The sequence below is a fragment of the Pleurodeles waltl genome, chromosome 6 (genome assembly GCF_031143425.1).
Source record: "Pleurodeles waltl isolate 20211129_DDA chromosome 6, aPleWal1.hap1.20221129, whole genome shotgun sequence".
NCBI classification, from domain to species: domain Eukaryota; kingdom Metazoa; phylum Chordata; class Amphibia; order Caudata; family Salamandridae; genus Pleurodeles; species Pleurodeles waltl.
The window spans coordinates 568,591,939-568,613,623 of record NC_090445.1 but is presented as its reverse complement, the minus strand read 5'-3'; the positions used below and the strand labels follow the sequence as shown (position 1 = coordinate 568,613,623).

Below are 21,685 nucleotides of genomic sequence, written 5' to 3'. Positions count from 1 at the left end.
AGGACGCAGGTACTTACCTGCTAGCAGACTGGAACCGGAGCACCCCTGTTCTCCATAGGTGCTATGTGTTTTGGGCCTTCCTTTGACCTCTGCACCTGACTGGCCCGGTGTTGCTGGTGCTGTGGCTTTAGGGTTGCCTTGAACCCCCAACGGTGGGCTGCCTATGCCCAGGAGACTGACTGTGTAAGTGTTTTACTTACCTGAAAAACTAACGTTTACTTACCTCCCCTAGGAACTGTTGATTTTTGCAGTGTCCACTTTTAAAATAGCTATTTGCCATTTTAACCAAAACTGTGTGTACTACTGTTTTAAATCAAAGTTCTATACTTACCTGTGTGAAGTACCTTACAATTTATGTACTTACCTCAAATTTGAATCTTGTGGTTCTAAAAATAAATTAAGAAAATATATTTTTCTATATAAAAAACGATTGGCCTGGAGTTAGGTCTTTGAGTGTGGGTTCCTCATGTATTGCCTGTAGGAGGCTGGACTGGCTTGTAGTGAGTACCAAGGGGTACTTACACCTTGCACCAGGCCCAGGTATCCCTTATTAGTGTAAAGGGGTGTCTAGCAGCTTAGGCTGATAGAAAAGGTAGTTTAGCAGAGCAGCTTAGGCTGAACTAGGAGACGAGTGAAGCTCCTACAGTACCACTAGTGTCATATGCACAATATCATAAGAAAACACAATACACAGATATACTAAAAATCAAGGTACTTTATTTTTATAACAATATGACAAAAGTATCTCAGTGAGTACCCTCAGTATGAGGATAGCAAATATACACAAGATATATGTACACAATACCAAAATATGCAGTAATAGCAACAGACAACAGTGCAAACAATGTATAGTCGCAATAGAATGCAATGGGGGCACATAGGGATAGGGGCAACACAAACCATATACTCTAGAAGTGGAATGCGAACCATGAATGGACCCCAAACCTATGTGACCTTGTAGAGGGTCGCTGGGACTGTAAGAAAACAGTGAGGGTTAGAAAAATAGCCCACCCCAAGACCCTGAAAAGTGGGTGCAAAGTGCACCTAAGTTCCCCAAAGAGCACAGAAGTCGTGATAGGGGAATTCTGCCAGAAACAACAACACCAGCAATGCAACAACAATGGATTTCCTGACGAGAGTACCTGTGGAACAAGGGGACCAAGTCCAAGAGTCACGATCAAGTTGGGAGTGGGCAGATGCCCAGGAAATGCCAGCTGTGGGTGCAAAGAAGCTGCCACCGGATGGTAGAAGCTGAGGATTCTGCAGGAACGACAAGGGCTAGAAACTTCCCCTTTGGAGGATGGATGTCCCATATTGTGAAGAGTCGTGCAGAAGTATTTTCGTGCAGAAAGACCACAAATCAGCCTTGCTAGCTGCAAGGGTTGCGGTTAGGGTTTTTGGATGCTGCTGTGGCCCAGGAGGGACCAGGATGTCGCCAATTGCGTGAGGAGACAGAGGGGGTGCCCAGCAAGAGAAGGAGCCCACTCAGAAGCAAGCAGCACCCGCAGAAGTGCCAGAACGGGCACTACGAAGTGGAGTGAACCGTAGCTCACCCGAAGTTGCACAAGAGGGTCCCACGAAGCCGGAGGACAACTCAGGAGGTCGAGCAATGCAGGTTTAGAGTGCCGGGGACCCAGGCTTGGCTGTGCACAAAGGAAATCCTCGGTGAGTGCACAGGAGCCAGAGTAGCTGCAAAACACACGGTTCCCAGCAATGCAGTCTAGCGTGGGGAGGCAAGGACTTACCTCCACCAAACTTGGACTGAAGAGTCACTGGACTGTGGGAGTCACTTGGACAGAGATGCTGAGTTCAAGGGACCTCGCTCGTCGTGCTGAGAGGAGACCCAGAGGACCGGTGATGCAGTTCTTTGGTGCCTGCGGTTGCAGGGGGAAGATTCCGTCGACCCACGGGAGATTTCTTTGGAGCTTCTAGTGCAGAGAGGAGGCAGACTACCCCCACAGCATGCACCACCAGGAAAGCAGTCGAGAAGGCGGCAGGATCAGCGTTACAAGGTCGCAGTAGTCGTCGTTGCTACTTTGTTGCAGTTTTGCAGGCTTCCATCGCGGTCAGCAGTCGATTCCTTGGCAGAAGGTGAAGAGAGAGATGCAGAGGAACTCTGATGAGCTCTTGCATTCGTTATCTAAGGAATTCCCAAAAGCAGAGACCCTAAATAGCCAGAAAAGGAGGTTTGGCTATTTAGGAGAGAGGATAGGCTAGCAACACCTGAAGGAGCCTATCAGAAGGAGTCTCTGACGTCACCTGCTGGCCCTGGCCACTCAGAGCAGTCCAGTGTGCCAGCAGCACCTCTGTTTCCAAGATGGCAGAGGTCTGGAGCACACTGGAGGAGCCCTGGGCTCCTGGGCTCCCAGGGGAGGTGCAGGTCAGGGGAGTGGTCACTCCCCTTTCCTTTGTCCAGTTTCGCACCAGAGCAGGGCTGAGGGATCCCTGAACCGGTGTAGACTGGCTTATGCAGAGATGGGCACCATCTGTGCCCATCAAAGCATTTCCAGAGGCTGGGGGAGGCTACTCCTCCCCAGCCCTGACACCTTATTCCAAAGGGAGAGGGTGTAACACCCTCTCTCTGAGGAAGTCCTTTGTTCTGCCTTCCTGGGCCAAGCCTGGCTGGACCCCAGGAGGGCAGAAACCTGTCTGAGGGGTTGGCAGCAGCAGCAGCTGCAGTGAAACCCCAGGAAAGGCAGTTTGGCAGTACCCGGGTCTGTGCTAGAGACCGGGGGAATCATGGGATTGTCTCCCCAATACCAGGATGGCATTGGGGGGGCAATTCCATGATCTTAGACATGTTACATGGCCATATTCGGAGTTACCATTGTGAAGCTATACATAGGTAGTGACCTATGTATAGTGCACGCGTGTAATGGTGTCCCAGCACTCACAAAGTCCGGGGAATTGGCCCTGAACAATGTGGGGGCACCTTGGCTAGTGCCAGGGTGCCCACACACTAAGTAACTTAGCACCCAACCTTTACCAGGTAAAGGTTAGACATATAGGTGACTTATAAGTTACTTAAGTGCAGTGAAAAATGGCTGTGAAATAACGTGGTCGTTATTTCACTCAGGCTGCAGTGGCAGGCCTGTGTAAGAATTGTCAGAGCTCACTATGGGTGGCAAAAGAAATTCTGCAGCCCATAGGGATCTCCTGGAACCCCAATACCCTGAGTACCTCAGTACCATATACTAGGGAATTATAAGGGTGTTCCAGTATGCCAATGTAAATTTGTAAAATTGGTCACTAGACTGTTAGTGACAATTTGGAAAGAAATGAGAGAGCATAACCACTGAGGTTCTGATTAGCAGAGCCTCAGTGAGACAGTTAGTCATAACACAGGTAACACATACAGGGCACACTTATGAGCACTGGGGCCCTGGCTGGCAGGGTCCCAGTGACACATACAACTAAAACAACATATATACAGTGAAATATGGGGGTAACATGCCAGGCAAGATGGTACTTTCCTACATTGCCTGTGTGTGTACAACAAATGCTTAACACTACCCTCTGATAAGCCTACTGCTCGACCACACTACCACAAAATAGAGCATTAGTATTATCTAATTTTGCCACTATCAACCTCTAAGGGGAACCCTTGGACTCTGTGCACACTATCTCTCACTTTGAGATAGTATATACAGAGCCAACTTCCTACAGTGATTTTCACTGTTTGCACTGTTTTCTGACTATTTACTTACCTGTTTTTGGTTACTAGTGTATGTATTGTGTATAATACTTACCTCCTTAGGGAGTATAATCTCTAAGATATATTTGGCACTGTGTCACTAAAATAAAGTACCTTTATTTTTGGTAACACTGAGTATTGTCTTTCATGTGTGTGAGTACTGCGTGACTACAGTGGTATTGGAAGAGCTTTGCATGTCTCCTAGTTCCGCCTTGGCTGCTCTGCCTACAGCTACCTCTAGACAGCGTGGCTTCTAGACACTGACTACATTTCACTAATGAGGGATAACTGGATCTGGTATAAGGTGTAAGTATCTTTGGTACCCAATACAAACCAGGCCAGCCTCCTACACTCCCCAAACCACCAGTTTGCTTTGCAGGGCACATTTGGTGCCCTCTTTGCATAAACCGGTTTGCACAGTTCAGGGACCCCTGGTTCCTGCTCTGGCGTGAAACTGGACAAATGAACGGGGAGTCACAACTCCCCTGTCCATGACCACCCCAGGGGGTGTCCCACAGCTCCTCCAGGTGGCCACTCTATTCTGCCATCTTGGAACCAAGATGTGCAGAGGTCCATGGGAGCATCTGAGTGGCCAGGTCAGGCAGGTGACGTCAGAAACCCCTCCTGATTGGTGGTCACTGTGCAAGGTAACCAAACTCCCTTTTAGGGCTATTTATGGACTCCCTTGCGGGGGGTCCCCAGATTCGTTGTGCAAGACTCCACTAGGACTCCTCTGCATCATTTATTTCTGCTTCTGGCCACTGGAACCGCAACTGGACTCTTCAGGGACCAATAGGACTGCAACTCCTGGGAGAACCTCGCCTTATAACATTGTTTCCCTGGCTCCTTCCAGCCACTGCAACATTTCCCCAGCTGTGCATCCACTGGTGTCAGCAAGACTTCAGCTGCACCAAGAATCAAGAAGGAATCTCCCTTGGAATGAAGGAGTCACTCCCCTGCATCTGCAGGTATGTACAGCAACGAAGTCCGGCTGCTTAAATCTGCTCTCCTCTGAATCTGCGTGGATCCTGCATCACAGGTGCTGATCTGGAGTGGTCCCCTTGGTCCTCTCTGCCTGCAGTCCAACTTGGGGGATGGTGAACCCTTGTCTCTCCTTGCAGGAAAGTACCCCTGTGCTCTGCGACTCTTGCAACAACCAAGGCTTATTGTCTCCTGCTCCAGGGGATTTTCAGGCTTGGAGTATCCCTGGACCCAAGCACTTCATCCTTGCAAGGACAGTCTCTCTTCTGCTGCTCCAGCGACGTGGTTCTTCTCTCCAGGTGTGCTGATTGGGCCTCACTGCAACTTACTGTGCCTGTGTAGGAAAGTACCATCTTGCCTGGCATGTTACCCCCATTTTTACTGTATGTATGTCTGTTTTTGTCTGTGTCACTGGGATCCTGCTAGCCAGGACCCCAGTGCTCATAAAGTATGCATTGTATGTGTTCCCTGTGTGGTGCCTAACTGTATCACTGAGGCTGTGCTAACATGAACCTCAGTGTTTATGCTCTCTCTGCTTTTAAAATTGTCACTGCAGGCTAGTGACTAATTTTACCAATTCTGATTGGCACACTGGAACACCCTTATTATTCCCTAGTATTTGGTACCTAGCTACCCAGGGTATTGGGGTTCCAGGAGATCCCTATGATGGGCTGCAGCATTTCTTTTGCCACGCATAGGGAGCTCAGACAATTCTTACACAGGACTGCCACTGCAGCCTGAGTGAAATAACATCCACGTTATTTCACAGCCATTTTACACTGCACTTAAGTAACTTATAAGTCACGTATATGCCTAACCTTCACTTAGTGTGAACTACTTGGTGTGAGGGCACCCTGGCACTAGCCAAGGTGCCCCCACATTGTTCAGGGCATTTTCCCCGGACTTTGTGAGTGCGGGACACCATTACACGCGTGCACTACATATAGGTCAATACCTATATGTAGCATCTCCATGGTAACTCCGAACATGGCCATGTAACATGTCTAGGATATTGGAATTGTCACCTCAATACCATTCTGGTATTGGGGGGACAATTCCATGCATCCCCGGGGCTCCAGCATAGAGCCCCGGTACTGCCAAACTAACTTTCCGGGGTTTTCTCTGCAGCTACCGCTGCTGCCAAACCTCAGACAGGTTTCTGGCACCCTGGGGCCTGGGCAGCCCAGTCCCAGGAAGGCAGGACAAAGGATTTCCTCTGAGTGAGGGTGTTACACCCTCTCCCTTTGAGAGGAGTAGCCTCTCCTGGCCTCTGGAAATGCTTTGAAGGGCACAGATGGTGCCCTCCTTGCATAAGCCAGTCTACACCGGTTCAGGGATCCCCCCAGCCCTGCTCTGGCGTGAAAACTGGACAAAGGAAAGGGGAGTAACCACTCCCCTGACCAGCACCTCCCAGGGGAGGTTCCCAGAGCTCCTCTAGTGCGTCCCAGACCTCTGCCATCTTGGATGCAGAGGTGTGAGGGCACAATGGACACCTCTGAGTGGCCAGTGCCAGCAAGTGACGTCAGAGACCCCTCCTGACAGGAGCTTACCTTTCTCTGTAGCCAATCCTCCTCTGAAGGCTATTTAGGGTCTCTCCTGTGGGTATCTCACCAGATAACGAATGCAAGAGCTCATCAGAGTTCCTCTGCACTTCCCTCTTCGACTTCTGCCAAGGATTGACCACTGACTGCTCCAGGATGCCTGCAAATCTGCAACAAAGTAGCAAGAAGACTACCAGCAACATTGTAGCACCTCATCCTGCCGGCTTTCTCGACTGTTTCCTGGTGGTGCATGCTCTGAGGGCTGTCTGCCGTCACCCTGCACTAGAAGCCAAGAAGAAAACTCCTGTGGGTCGACAAAATCTTCCCCCTGCCAACGCAGGCACCAAACTTCTGCATCACCGGTCCTCTGGGTCCCCTCTCATCCTGACGAGTGTGGTCCCTGGAACACAGGAATTGGATCCAAGTGTCCCCGACAGTCCAGTAGCCCTTCTGTCCAAAGTTGGTGGAGGTAAGTCCTTGCCTCCCCACGCCAGGCAGTAATCCTGTGTACTGCGTGAACTGCAGCTGCTGGGGCTTCTGTGCACTTTTGCAAGACTTCCTTCGTGCACAGCCTAGCCCAGGTCCCCAGCACTCCGTCCTGCAGTGCCCAACTCGCTGAGTTGGACTCCGACTTCGTGGGACTCCCTTTTGTTGTGCTAAGTTGACCGTTGTGCTCTGATCTTCTGAACGCCTTTTCAGGTGTTTCTGCGTGGCCTCTCTGTATTGCTGAGCGCCCCCTCTGTCTCCTCCTCCAACGGGTGACCTCCTGGTCCTTCCCGGGCCCTGGCAGCACCCAAAATCTTCAACCGCGACTCTTGCAGCTAGCAAGGCTTGTTTGCGGTCTTTCTGCGTGGAAACAACTCTGCATCCGCCAGCACGCCGTGAGACATCTTCTGACTGAAGGAGAAGTTCCTGGCACCTTCCATTGTTGCAGAATCTTTGGCTTCTTCCACCTGGAAGCAGCCCTTTTGCACCTTCATCCGGGGGTTAGTGGGCTCCTTCCCCCCCTGGACACTTGCGTGTCTCTTGGACTTGGTCCCCTTCCTTCACAGGTCCTCAGGTCCAGGAATCCGTCTTCAGTGCTTTGCAGTCGGTTGTTGACCTTGCAGAATCCCCTATCCCGACTTTACTGTCTCTTTGGGGTAGTAGGGTAACTTTACTTCTATTTTTCAGGGTCTTGGGGTGGGGTATCTTGGACACCCTTAGTGTTTTCTTACACTCCCAGCGACCCTCTACACACTACACTAGGCCTGGGGTCCATTCGTGGTTCGCATTCCACTTTTGGAGTATATGGTTTGTGTTGCCCCTAGGCCTATTGTCTCCTATTGCATTCTATTGTGTTCTACAGTGTTTGCACTACTTTTCTAACTGTTTACTTACCTGATATTGGTTTGTATGTATATTTTGTGTATTTTACTTACCTCCTAAGAGAGTATATCCTCTTAGATACTTTTGGCATATTGGGGGTCATTCTGACCCTGGCGGTCCATGACCGCCATGGCGGAGGGCGGCGGAAGCACCACCAACAGGCTGGCGGTGCTTCCTGGGCGATTCTGACCGCGTCGGTAAAGCCACGGTCAGAAAAGGGGAGCCGGCGGTTTCCCGCCGGTTTCCCGCTGGCCCAGGGAATCGGCCATGGCGGCGCTGCTTGCAGCACTGCCATGGGGATTCCGACCGCCTTCCCGCCAGCCTGTTTCTGGCGGTGTCCACCGCCAGAACCAGGATGGCGGGAACGGGTGCCGTGGGGCCCCTGGCATGGGCAGTGCAGGGGCCCCCTAACAGGGCCCCACAAAGATTTTCACTGTCTGCTGTGCAGACAGTGAAAATCGCGACGGGTGCCACTGCACCCGTCGCACCCCTGCAACTCCGCCGGCTCCATTCCGAGCCGGCTTTATTGTTGAAGGGGCTTTCCCGCTGGGCCGGCCGGCGGTCTTCTGGCGGTCGCCCGCCGGCCCAGCGGGAAAGCCGGAATGGCCGCCGCGGTCTTTTGACCGTGGAGCGGTCTTTCGGCGGGAACCGCTTGGCGGGCGGCGACCGCCGACCGCCGCGGTCAGAATGACCGCCATTGTCACTAAAATAAAGTACCTTTATTTTTAGTAACTCTGAGTATTGTGTTTCTTATGATATAGTACTAAGTGATATAGTAGGAGCTTTGCATGTCCCCTAGTTCAGCCTAAGCTGCTCTGCTATAGCTACCTCTATCAGCCTAAGCTGCTAGAACACTTCTAATCTACTAATAAGGGATAACTGGACCTGGCACAAGGTGTAAGTACCACAAGGTACCACTATGAGCCAGTCCAGCCTCCTACAGCCTGCAGCCATTGGGTTGCCTCTAGGGGCCACAACTGCTTCTGCTGGCTCTCCCGACTTCTAAGGTTCAGCCTGGTCCTCGCCAGCTTTGCAACTCTTTTTTTGCTTTCTCTTGCATTTGGCAAGGCTTATTGCTGGGTCTCCTAACCAATGACCATCGGAGACCGACCTGAGACACCATCTGCACCACTCCAAGGACTCCTCTGCAGCTCCTGGACTCCACAGCTGATCTTCTTCCTCCCCTGTCGACCCGGATCTTCATCCACAGAAGGGTGGGTAGTGACTCCTACCCCAACTGGACACTCCATCGTGGACTGGACTCTGTCCCCTTATTTTGCAGGTCCTCTTCTTCCAGAATCCACTTTTGGGTTCCTCTGGTCTGGTTCTGTTCTTGCACAGTCCATTTTTCTAAGTCCTCATGTTGGTTCTTGGGAGAACCAGGTACTTACCTTTGCTCTCCTGGTTGCTGGGGGTCAGGTCACTAAGGTACTCGCCTCTTGGGGCCCCGAGTTTTCCCAGCTCCCCTCTAACTACTCCATACCCTTGGGTGGGGGACTTCACTTCGCATTCCACTATTTTAGTATATAGTTTGGTCCTCCCCTAGAGCTCTGGCTATGTTCTACAATTCTTGCCAATGCTTGTTGTTTTCTGTGCTAAGCTCTGCTTGCTATTGTGTATATGCATAGTGTATACTTACATCTGGTTAGGGGGACTGCCTATAGATGATCTAGTGTAGTCTAACTGTAATAAAGTACCTTTATATTTGCAACACCTTGTGGTTCCTTTCATGTGTGATAATTTACTGTGTGACTATTTTGGTATTGAATAAGTATAAACTTTGCATATCTCTCTAGGCTGCTTATCCACAGCTACCTGTAGAGATCCCTGCCTTCCTAGACACTGTCTTCATTCACTAAGAGGGGATACCTGAACCTGGTATAAGGTGCCAACACCATAGGTGCCCACCACACACCAGGCCACCTTCCTACAGACAGTCTGTGTAAATAGGGTTTTAAGTGTATTTTGAGACTCATATGGTGCCCTATACATTTAAAAAAAAAAAACTAATTGAGAGTCTTTCTCCTATATGTCACTGGACCCATTCAAGGGCTGCATCTTCTGCTAATCTATTTTAGCTTTGCATTGACTTGGTATTTTAAATGGTAGAAAACTAATTGCAGCATAATATTTTGTAAAATAAGCAAACTGCATGACATACATAGGCTGATTTCAAAGACTGATTAAGGTATGGGTGAGAAGAAAGCATCTCATAATGGTACCAACTTGTTATTGTCAGGTACACTATGTTTGCAAAGGTTTCTGCATGATTACATGCTCTGTAGAATTACCGTTACTAGATACTGTGCCAGACTCTTATTTACTAGAACATGTAATTTGATCCCTCTCAGAACAGCCAGTAAGTCTAACAAATATAACTGTAAAATTGCACTGATAATATACACTTTTCGGTTTTACTTTTTCAAAGTTTTCTTAGGGAAAATCGCAATCTGCAATGCGTTGTGGTCACTCAGTTGTTGCAAATGATGGCTGAATTAAATTTGTTTGCCAGGGCTGCTTTAAGTTCCCGGCCCGGCCGTGTCACCATCCCCTTCATGTCCCATGCAGCTCCTTGTTGGACCTCAACTCACCTCACTGGGTTGGCTGGTATATTAGCCCCTCTTCCCACCACACCATGTTTTGTTAATCTGTCTTGACATTTAGACGTGAGATTTGAAAATAGTGAGCCCAGAAATTATTGGTGTGTTAGGGATTGGGTGGTTTAAAAATGTAAGTGACTTATCAACTGCTGCCATGCTAAGTTCTCCAAACAGAACAGAAAAGGAGTGCGAACAGGTAACAAGTGTCCTACTTCTCTGTGGCCAGATACACTCTGTGAGTGACAGAAGAGCCAGTCACTCGCCCTTTCCAACCCCTGCAGCCTCTTTCCAAAAGCGAATATGACAGAGGAGGGAGTAACAGGTAGACCACTCCTCTGTAGCCCACTGGAACAAACTGACCTTATCAAAGGGATATGGGAAAGCTGTACAGTGATCACTTTTGAATAGAATATGCTAGCAGTCTGGGTAACCAAGTATAAGGCTGATTATTTTTCTATGAATTAAGAAAGCTATAATTTATCTACTTACTTCAAAGACATTGGGCCCATTCTGAGGCTGGCGGGTGGCGGTAGCAGCCCGCCTGGCGGGAACCGCCAACTGGCCGCTCCGCGGTCGAAAGACCGCGGAGGCAATTCTGGTTTTCCCGCTGGGCTGGCAGGCGACCGCCAGAAGGCCGCCCGCCAGCCCAGCGGGAAACCCCTTCCCACGAGGAAGCCGGCTCCGAATGGAGCCGGCGGAGTGGGAAGGTGCGACGGGTGCAGTTGCACCCGTCGCGGATTTCAGTGTCTGCACAGCAGACACTGAAATCCTTTGTCGGGCCCTCTTACGGGGGCCCCTGCAGTGCCCATGCCATTGGCATGGGCACTGCAGGGGCCCCCAGGGGCCCCACGACACCCCATACCGCCATCCTGTTCCTGGCGGGCGAACCGCCAGGAACAGGATGGCGGTATGGGGTGTCGGAATCCCCATGGCGGCGCAGCAAGCTGCGCCGCCATGGAGGTTTCCGTCGGGCAGCGGAAAACCGGCGGGAGACCGCCGGTTTTCCTCTTCTGACCGCGGCCAAACCGCCGCGGTCAGAATGCCCTGCGGGGCACCGCCAGCCTGTTGGCAGTGCTCCCGCCGACCCTGGCCCCGGCGGTACTTGACCGCCGGGGTCGGAATGACCCCCATTGTCTCCATGGACACACTGATCGAGGTCATCTACTCTATTTATTAAGTAGATCTCATTATTTCCTACGTCACGCGCTACCTGAAGCCAATTCTGATGAGCACTTCTGTGTCTCATATTGGAATTACAATAGTTTTATCAATGACATTTCCTGTTCATTCCTCCTATATTTTTACTGACCTCAGCTACAGTTGCTGTCTCTCGCCTCAATAGTTGATACTTCGTATCTCGTACGACGATCTTGAAACACTTGGGACAACACATGGTGTTGTAAATTTGTTTTAGAAGTGTGATTGGGATCACTAATGAGGAACTTCGATAACTAAAAACTGTTTTAAGACACGGGAATAGCATGAAATTCCTCCTTGTCCAGGTGGCCTTTCTAATTGGAGAGTGCATGGGGTACAGGATACTTTTTCACTTAGTAACGCACCAAGTTAACACATATTCAGGGCCGCAAACAAGGGTTTTTGAGATACCTGGATCCGATATCTTCTGATATATCTAGATATATTGAGAGGCCATTTACCATTACCTGGTCCAAACTCTTCTGTTATAATTTGGATATGGCAAGCGGAAAGAACAATCATATTGCTACATTTTGCTATATGACATACAATTTATGCATAATGGCAACTACAGTTTTTAATATGTTTGTTTGCAGCCTTGAGGAAGTCCGATGAGATGAAACGTGTTGACTGTATGGATAACTTGTTCTCCTTATTTGTTTTTTTCACCAATACAAACACGTCTTAAACAAGAAGCCCTTGTTAACCCTGGTCTTTTTTTATACCTGAGATTGGTGAGTGTTCTGTTGCGGCAATTGTTTGTTATTAAACTCATTAACGGATTTGAGTGTTTTATTTGAAATACATCTGGTATCCAGCCACTGTAGTAACCACACATGACACTTCAGGCTCCTCATACGCTTCATCTGAGAAGATATGACAAGATAGAATTCAAATTTTACATTTTACTGCTCCCTTATTTGTTGTTGTCCTGTAACTGGTTCATATTGTAGAAGTCTCTTGTAGCCAAGCCTTAGATGAACGGGAATGCATAAATCCGCTGAATGCATTCACTGCTGTGAGGTTCTTAGATTTACTGCCTTTTAACTGGATATATTTGATAGTTTACTGATGTAGTTAAGTATCTTTTCTCTTTTATTATTTGATTTCTAATAATGTAACCTGAACAAAAAATGTCCTTGGCTTGCTTGTGTGTAATCGCAACATATGCTGTACCTCACCTCTGCTCAGCAGGCGGGCTGCATGCAGGAAATCAAGGATACTAGTTACATTCCTATTTTACCTCACACTCCAATGTAGGGCCTCCTAATGAGCATGGGTTCTATATCCATCTCACTGTCAAGGGTGACTCCAAGGAGATTTTGTATTGTGCAGGGAGAGATTGTAGGAAGGTAGCCTCTTTCTAGCCTTGTTACCCCCACTTTTGGCCTGTTTGTGAGTATATGTCAGGGTGTTTTTACTGTCTCATTGGGATCCTGCTAGCAAGGGCCCAGTGCTCATAGTGAAAACCCTATGTTGTCAGTGTGTTTGATATGTGTCACTTGGACCCTGTTAGCCAGGACCCCAGTGCTCATAAGTTTGTGGCCTATATGTATGTGTTCCCTGTGTGGTGCCTAACTGTATCACTGAGGCTCTGCTAACCAGAACCTCCGTGTTTATGCTCTCTCTGCTTTTAAAATTGTCACTGCAGGCTAGTGACTAATTTTACCAATTCTGATTGGCACACTGGAACACCCTTATAATTCCCTTGTATAGGGTACCTAGGTACCCAGGGTATTGGGGTTCCAGGAGATCCCTATGGGCTGCAGCATTTCTTTTGCCACCCATAGGGAGCTCAGACAATTCTTACACAAGACTGCCATTGCAGCCTGAGTGAAATAACGTCCACGTTATTTCACAGCCATTTTCACTGCACATAAGTAACTTATAAGTCACCTATATGTCTGTAGGAGACTGGCCTGGCTTATAGTGGGTACCTTGTGGTACTTACACCCTGTGCCAGGTCCAGTTATCCCTTATTAGTAGAATAGAGGTGTTTCTAGCAGCTTAGGCTCATAGAAGGTAGCTATGGCAAAGCAGCTTAGGCTGAACTAGGAGACATGCAAAGCTCCTACTATACCACTTATATCATATAGCACAATATCATAAGAAAACACAATACTCAGAGTTACTAAAAATAAAGGTACTTTATTTTTATGACAATATGCCAAAAGTATCTCAGAGAATACCCTCACTTAGGAGGTAAGTAATATACACAAGTAATATACAAGTTATATGTTCACAAACCCAAAACAGGTAAGTAACAGTAAGAAAAGTAGTGCAAACAATGTAGAATCACAATAGGATGCAATAGATGAACATAGGTCTAGGGGCAACAAAAACCATATACTCCAAAAGTGGAATGCGAATCACGAATGGACCCCAGACCTATAGGAGCTTGTAGAGGGTCGCTGGGACTGTAGGAAAACAGTAAGGGTGTCCATAATACCCCACACCAAGACCCTAGAAAGTAGGAGTAAAGTTACCCTACTACCCCAGAAAGACACAATAGTCATGATAGGGGGATTCTGCAAGAACCACAGGCACCAGCAAAACACTGAAGACGGATTCCTGGACGGATGTGAGGACCTGCAAGGCAAGGGGACCAAGTCCAAGAGTCGCGATAGTGTCCAGGGGGGGCAGGAGCCCAGGAAACCCCGGATGAAGGTGCAAAAGGGCTGCCTCTGGGTGGAAGAAGCCGAATATTCTGCAACAACGAAAAGGGCTAGGAACTTCTCCTTTGGATGGAAGATGTCCCACGGCGTGCTGGATGTCGCAGAAGTGCTTCCACGCAGAAATACTTGAAACAAGCCTTGCTAGCCGCAAGGGTCACAGTAGAGGTTTTTGGGCGCTGCTGGGGACCAGGAAGGACCAGGATGTCGACCCTTGGAGGAGGAGACAGAGGGGGCGCTCAGCAACTCAGAGAGTCCCAGCAGAAGCAGGCAGGACCCACAGAAGTACCAGAGCAGGCTCTTAGAAGATTTGTGAACCGGAGTCACAAAAGGAGGGTCCCACGATGTCGGAGTCAACTCAGAGGGTTGAGCATTGCAGGACGGAGTGCTGGGGACCCAGGCTAGGCTGTGCAAAAAGGAATCCTTGGAGAAGTGCACAGAAGCCGGAGCAGCTGCAAATCACACAGTACACAGGTTTGCTGTCTGGTGTGGGGAGGCAAGGACTTACCTCCGCCAAACTTGGACTGAAGGGTCACTGGACTGTGGGGGTCACTTGGATCTAGCTCCTGTGTTCCAGGGGCCAGGCTCGTCAGGATGAGAGGGGACCCAAAGGACCAGAGATGCAGTCTTTTGGTGCCTGCGTTAGCAGGGGGAAGATTCCGTCGACCCACGAGAGATTTCTTCTTGGCTTCCAGTGCAGGGTGAAGGCAGACAGCCCTCAAAGCATGCACCAACCGGAAACAGTCGAGAAAGCCGGCAGGATGAGGCGCTACAATGTTGCCGGTTGTCGTATTGCTACTTTGTTGTGGTTTTGCAGGCGTCCTGGAGCAGTCAGCGGTCAATACTTGGCAGAAGTTGAAGGGGGAAGTTCAGAGGAACTCTGGTGAGCTCTTGCATTCGTTATCTGAGGAATAGCCCAGCGGAGAGACCCTAAGTAGCCAAAAAAGGAGGATTGGTTACTAAGAAAGGAGGCTTGGCTACTGAAAGAGGTAAGCACCTATTAGGAGGGGTCTCTGACGTCACCTGCTGGCACTGGCTACTCAGAGCTGTCCATTGTGCCCCAACACCTCTGAATCCAAGATGGCAGAGCTCTGGGACACACTGGAGGAGCTCTGGGCACCTACCCTGGGAGGTACTGGTCAGGGGAGTGGTCACTCCCCTTTCCTTTGTACAGTTTTGCACCAGAGCAGGGCTGGAGGATCCCTGAACCGGTGTAGACTGCTTATGCAGAGATGGGCACCATCTGTGCCCAGCAAAGCATTTCCAGAGGCTGGGGGAGGCTACTCCTCCCCAGCCCTTCACACCTATTTCCAAAGGGAGAGGGTTTAACACCCTCTCTCAGAGGAAACCCTTTGTTCTGCCTTCCTGGGCCGGGGCTGCCCAGACCCCAGGAGGGCAGAATCCTGTCTGAGGGGTTGGCAGCAGCAGCAGCTGCAGTGGAAACCCCGGAAAGGCAGTTTGGCAGTACCCGGGTTCTGTGCTAGAGACCCGGGGAATCATGGAATTGTCCCCCCAATACCAAAATGGTATTGGTGTGACAATTCCATGATCTTAGAAATGTTACATGGCCATGTTCGGAGTTACCATTGTGACGCTACACATAGGTAGTGACCTATGTGCAGTGCACGCGTGTAATGGTGTCCCCACACTCACAAAGTTCGGGGAATTTGCCCTGAACGATGTTGGGGCACCTTGGCTAGTGCCAGGGTGCCCACACACTAAGTAACTTGGCACCTAACCTTCATCAAGTGAGGGTTAGACATATAGGTGACTTATAAGTTACTTATGTGCAGTGAAAAATGGCTGTGAAATAACGTGGACGTTATTTCACTCAGGCTGCACTGGCAGGCCTGTGTAAGAATTGCCTGAGCTCCCTATGGGTGGCAAAAGAAATGCTGCAGCCCATAGGGATCTCCTGGAACCCCAATACCCTGGGTACCTAAGTACCATATACAATGGAATTATATGGGTGTACCAGTGTGCCAATGAGAATTGGTAAAATTAGTCACTAGCCTGCAGTGACAATTTTAGAAAGCAGAGAGAGCATAAACGCTGAGGTTCTGGTTAGCAGAGCCTCAGTGATACAGTTAGGCACCACACAGGGAACACATATAGGCCACAAACTTATGAGCACTGGGGTCCTGGCTAGCAGGATCCCAGTGACACATATCAAACACACTGACAACATAGGGTTTTCACTATGAGCACTGGGCCCTGGCTAGCAGAATCCCAGTGAGACAGTAAAAACACCCTGACATATACCCACAAACAGGCCAAAAGTGGGGGTAACAAGGCTAGAAAGAGTCTACCGTCCTACAATGTCTAACCCTCACTTGGTGAAGGTTAGGTGCCAAGTTACTTAGTGTGTGGGTACCCTGGCACTAGCCAAGGTGCCCCCACATTGTTCAGGGCAAATTCCCCGGACTTTGTGAGTGCGGGGACACCATTACACAATGGTAACTCCGAACATGGCCCTGTAACATGTCTAGGATCATGGAATTGTCACCCCAATACCATTCTGGTATTGGGGGGACAATTCCACGCATCCCCGGGTCTCTAGCACAGAACCCGGGTACTGCCAAACTGCCTTTCTGTGGGCTCCACTGCAGCTGATGCTGCTGCCAACCCCTCAGACAGGTTTCTGCCCCCCCTGGGGCCTGGTCCCAGGAAGGCAGAACAAAGGATTTCCTCTGAGAGAGGGTGTTACACCCTCTCCCTTTGGAAATAGGTGTGAAGGGCTGGTGAGGAGTAGCCTCCCCCAGCCTCTGGAAATGCTTTGATGGGCACAGATGGTGCCCATCTCTGCATAAGCCAGTGTTCACTGGTTCAGGGATCCCCCAGCCCTGCTCTGGCGCGAAACTGGACAAAGGAAAGGGGAGTGACCACTCCCCTGACCAGCACCTCCCATGGGAGGTGCCCAGAGCTCCTCCAGTGTGTCCCAGACCTCTGCTATCTTGGATGCAGAGGTGTTGGGGCACAATGGACAGCTCTGAGTGGCCAGTGCCAGCAGGTGACGTCAGAGACCCCTCCTGATAGGTGCTTACCTCTTTCAGTAGCAAAACCTCCTTTTTGAGCTATTTAGGGTCTCTCCTCTGGGGAATCCTTCAGATAACGAATGCAAGAGCTAACCAGAGTTCCTCTGCACTTCCCTCTTCGACTTCTGCCAAGGATCGACCGCTGACTGCTCCAGGACGCCTGCAAAACCGCAACCAAGTAGCAAGACGACTACCAGCAACATTGTAGTGCCTCATCCTGCCGGCTTTCTCGACTGTTTCTGGGTGGTGCATGCTCTGAGGGCTGTCTGCCTTCACCCTGCACTGGAAGCCAAGAAGAAATCTCCCGTGGGTCGACGGAATCTTCCCCCTGCCAACACAGGCACCAAACTTCAGCATCACCAGTCCTCTGGGTCCCCTTTCATCCTGACGAGCTTGGTCCCTGGAACACAGGAGCTGGGTCCGAGTGTGTCCCACAGTCCAGTGGCCCTTCTGTCCAAATTTGGTGGAGGTAAGTCCTTGCCTCCCCACGCCAGACAGCAAACCTGTGTACAGTGTGATTTGCAGCTGCTCCGGCTTCTGTGCACTTTTCCAGGACTTCCTTTGTGCACAGCCTAGCCTGAGTCCCCCGCACTCCATCCTGCAGTGCCCAACTCGCTGAGTTGGACTCTGATGTCGTGGGACCCTCTTTTGTGACTCTGAGTCGACTGCTGTCCTCAGGTCTTCTAAGTGCCTGTTCCGGTACTTCTGTGGGTGCTGCCTACTTCTGCTCGGGCTTCTGAGTTGCTGAGCGCCCCCTCTGTCTTCTCCTCCAAAGGAGACATCCTGGTCCTTCCTGGTCCCCAGCAGCACCCAAAAACCTCAACCGCGACTCTTGCACCTAGCAAGGCTTGTTTGCAGTATTTCTGTGTGGAAACACTTCTGCATCCTCCAGCACGCTGTGGGACATCTTCTGACCAAAGGAGAATTTCCTGGCACCTTCCGTTATTGCAGAATCTTCGGCTTCTTCCACCTGGAGGCAGCCCTTTTGCACCTTCATCCCAGGTTTAGTGGGCTCCTGCCCCCCCTGGACACTTGTGTGACTTTTGGACTTGGTCCCCTTCTTTTACAGGTCCCCAGGTCCAGGAATCCGTCTTCAGTGCTTTGGTAGCAGTTGTGGTTCTTGCAAAATCCCCTATCTCGACTATACTCTCTTTCTGGGGTAGTAGGGTAACTTTACTCCTACTTTTCAGGGTCTTGGGGTGGGGTATTTTGGACACCCTTATTGTTTTCTTACAGTCCCAGTGACCCTCTACAATCTCCCATAGGTCTGGGGTCCATTTGTGATTCGTATTCCACTTTTGGAGTATATGTTTTGTGTTGCCCCAAGGCCTATGTCTACCTATTGCATCCTGTTGTGATTCTACATTGTTTGCACTACTTTTCTTACTGTTACTTACCTGTTTTGGGTTTGTGTACATACAATTTGTGTATATTACTTACCTCCTAAGTGAGGGTATCCTGTGAGATTTTTTTGGCATATTGTCACTAAAATAAAGTACCTTTATTTTTAGTAACTCTGAGTATTGTGTTTTCTTATGATATTGTGCTATATGATATAAGTGGTATAGTAGGAGCTTTGCATGTCTCCTAGTTCAGCCTAAGTTGCTTTGCCTTAGCTACCTCTAACAGCCTCAGCTGCTAGAAACATCTCTATTCTACTAATAAGGGATAACAGGACTTGGCACAAGGTGTAAGTACCACAAGGTACCCACTATAAGCCAGGCTAGCCTCCTATAGAGATGGGGAAATATTATTTTACAATTTTGCAGGGGCACTGCTGGGAGCTTCACATGTATGTCATCTTTTGTAGGAGAGACATGTAAGGGGATGTATTCCAACATAAGGAATGGTGACCCATTTTGACATTTATGTAGAAAAAGCATAGTTACATATTCATTCACTGACTTCCACCTTTTGCACAAAATCCTACTTGGGACTGACAAATAACACCGAAGTAGTGTAGAAGGGATAGCAATTTATGAATTACAGGATACATATGTGTGAGTCAAGCTGATCTTCATAAAGGAAAAAGTGGTTACTTACACATATATAAGTTTATAGGAATGCAGTGTTTAGAGTAACAGACAAATGGCGTATAGTTCGTCTAGAGAGCTGCCCTATTTATAAAAAATAACACGCACATTAATGAACCAGATTCATTAATGAACCAATCCTCACTTCTTCAAACGGCACTTTTATTTCACCATACTCCTCTGTCTAAGATGAACGTTGAAAATGACGGAGGTGGATATATGTGCCCCAGCAAAGAGCCAAACATGCTCATAGTATGACAATTCAAAGTTTGATTAGAGTTGGTTGAATTATGTAAGGTTCAGTAAGTTTAATGTGTATTATATACAATGTTGCCTAGAAATAAAATGCTGGCCGTATACGATAGTAACTTCCATCTGTGAAAAGGATTCTGGCCAAAAAATAGGCGAATAAGATGTTGGCCGAATAAGAAGCTAACTTCAGTATCATGCCCATCCAATTGTTTTTCTTCTTGTATAAACTTCACATTGGCCCAGAGGTGGTTGTTATGCATGTGCGATTTTGAGAAAAGCTTCATACTTTGTGCTGAAATACTTATTGCAAACAAGTTCTCCTTCATGTCTTGTGATTTGTGTGCAACTGAATGGGGGATATGTGTGGTATGCAGAGTCCAGAAGAAAGTAGGATTAAAACACACAACAAAATTAGTTAATTTAATCTTCAAGGGTCACATTATAGTTACAGACCCAATATGTGCTGCTGGTTACTGCATTCTAAGTTTCTGCGGCATCACCATCCTCATGCGACCACTGCTCACCTCAAGAGGTTCCCTGGCGATTGCCCATAGGTGCATGTTGTTGCCAACTGGCCTGATGTTTACAATAGCCTAATCCCTAAGGCCCAATATCTGCCGCCATGCTGTGCGTGGCCAGGGAATGGACTGAGCACTCTCGCGTGAGTGAGGAAGACAGGCCGGTTGCAGGCCATCGGACTAGTGGTCATGAGTGTGGCAGTCATGTTGGGTAAGGCCAGGGCAGCAGTGAGGCAGATACGGCATGCAGAGAGAAGGCTTGGCAACGCATGGGCACTACGCAGTGGCGTAGCGTGGGGGGTGCAGGGGGGGCCGGCGGCACCGGGCGCAACATCTTGGAAGAGACTCGAGTGCTAAAATCCACGGGTTAGGGGGCGCAAATTACTTGCCTTGCCCCGGGTGCTGACAACCCACGCTACGCCACTGGCACTACGAAGTCCATGTTCAGCAGTGCCCAGGATTCACCCCGTCCCTGTTGAAAGCTGTTGCAATAAACCAATCGAGGCTGTGGCAGAGATGAGTGGGGGAGACAACCAACAGCACAAATTAGGTTCTTGTGCCCTATCATGTTCTATGGACTTCCGCAGACTTCAAACTTTCTGTTATGTGATAAAAAAACGTATGTGGCTTCCACATCTTTTCTCTTGTAGGAAAATACGTCTAATTTGCCTAGAGTGACTGAAAAATAGATATATCTTTCATCGACGTCATTACAAAAGACGCAAATATTTTAAAAAACGGTTGTTATTTACTTGTAATTTAGAATTTTGACCTCTTCGCAGCAATTTTAATATATACTTCTCTACCTTTACAAAAGTCACGTGTATGTGTAACTTTTGATGGTCTTTTTACTCTAACTATTTTACAACGTTGTTTAAGACACTTTGTAGTCTGAATTAACATAGGACTCAACAGATTTCAGCAACGTGCCAAGATAACGTCGCAAAAGGGGTTGCAAAGTGGACTTCTTAACCCAAGCAACGCAATAATAGAGCGACATGCAGTATGTGTTTTTGCAAAAACAAGCAACCTACCTGGGTATAATGGCCACACATTTGTTTATCAGCACATGCCGAAGTGGCGAAATTGTAATTTCTATTTTCCTTGTACCAGTCTTCAACAGCAATGTCTACATTCACGGTTGGAGTGGAGATCAGGAATAGGTTTTCTCCTCTTCGGCCTCTGTCTGGGTTGTGGGCCCAGATACATTTCTTTGCGTAAGCCTTTGCAATATTTTCCAATGTTGTATCCCATTCCTGAAATACAAAAATATAATCTGAATGTTTTAGTCATTTCACTGAGCAACATTTACCACTGTCCCTTATAGTCATTAAAGTATGACCTGTATCACTAGGTATCTTCAGGGTGTCAAAATACTATGCTGCACATCCGTATCTAGCAAGTATGTAGGACTAGAAAAATCTAACAACCTTCTTCCGGATCAAGAGGGTAGGTAGTATGCTTGCATCGATTCTACATTCACGTGAGCAACATGTGGTGATCCTGCATTCCAGATGGTGAGGTGGATGTTTCTTACCTCCAAGAGAGGTAACATTTCCACCCAGTTTGCACAAGAGCAAGAAAGAGATAGTTCCGCCTCCAGCTGAGCCAAAAAAGATGACTTGCTTCCGATCAAAATGAGAGGGTAGTCTCAATCCCAGAATACAAGAAGATTGATTGTAGCCCAAGGTCTCAGCTGAGATTCAGCAAGCAGGATTTCTCCTGCCAGACCTGCCCACAGCTCTGCGTCCTGCCCAATTCCACTCGGGACGGGCTTGGACTTAAAAGTTTAGG

At 48.8% G+C, this 21,685-nt stretch overlaps 1 protein-coding gene across 1 annotated transcript in view; it reads right to left on the bottom strand.

Moving 5' to 3' along the window:
- Nucleotides 1–21,685, bottom strand: part of LOC138299982 (peptidase inhibitor 16-like) — a 303,085-nt gene that overhangs the window by 171,615 nt on the left and 109,785 nt on the right. The window contains exon 2 of the mRNA XM_069238747.1: nucleotides 20,926–21,147. Coding sequence (XP_069094848.1) covers nucleotides 20,926–21,147 — 222 coding nt within the window. The remainder of the gene's footprint in view (nucleotides 1–20,925; nucleotides 21,148–21,685) is intronic.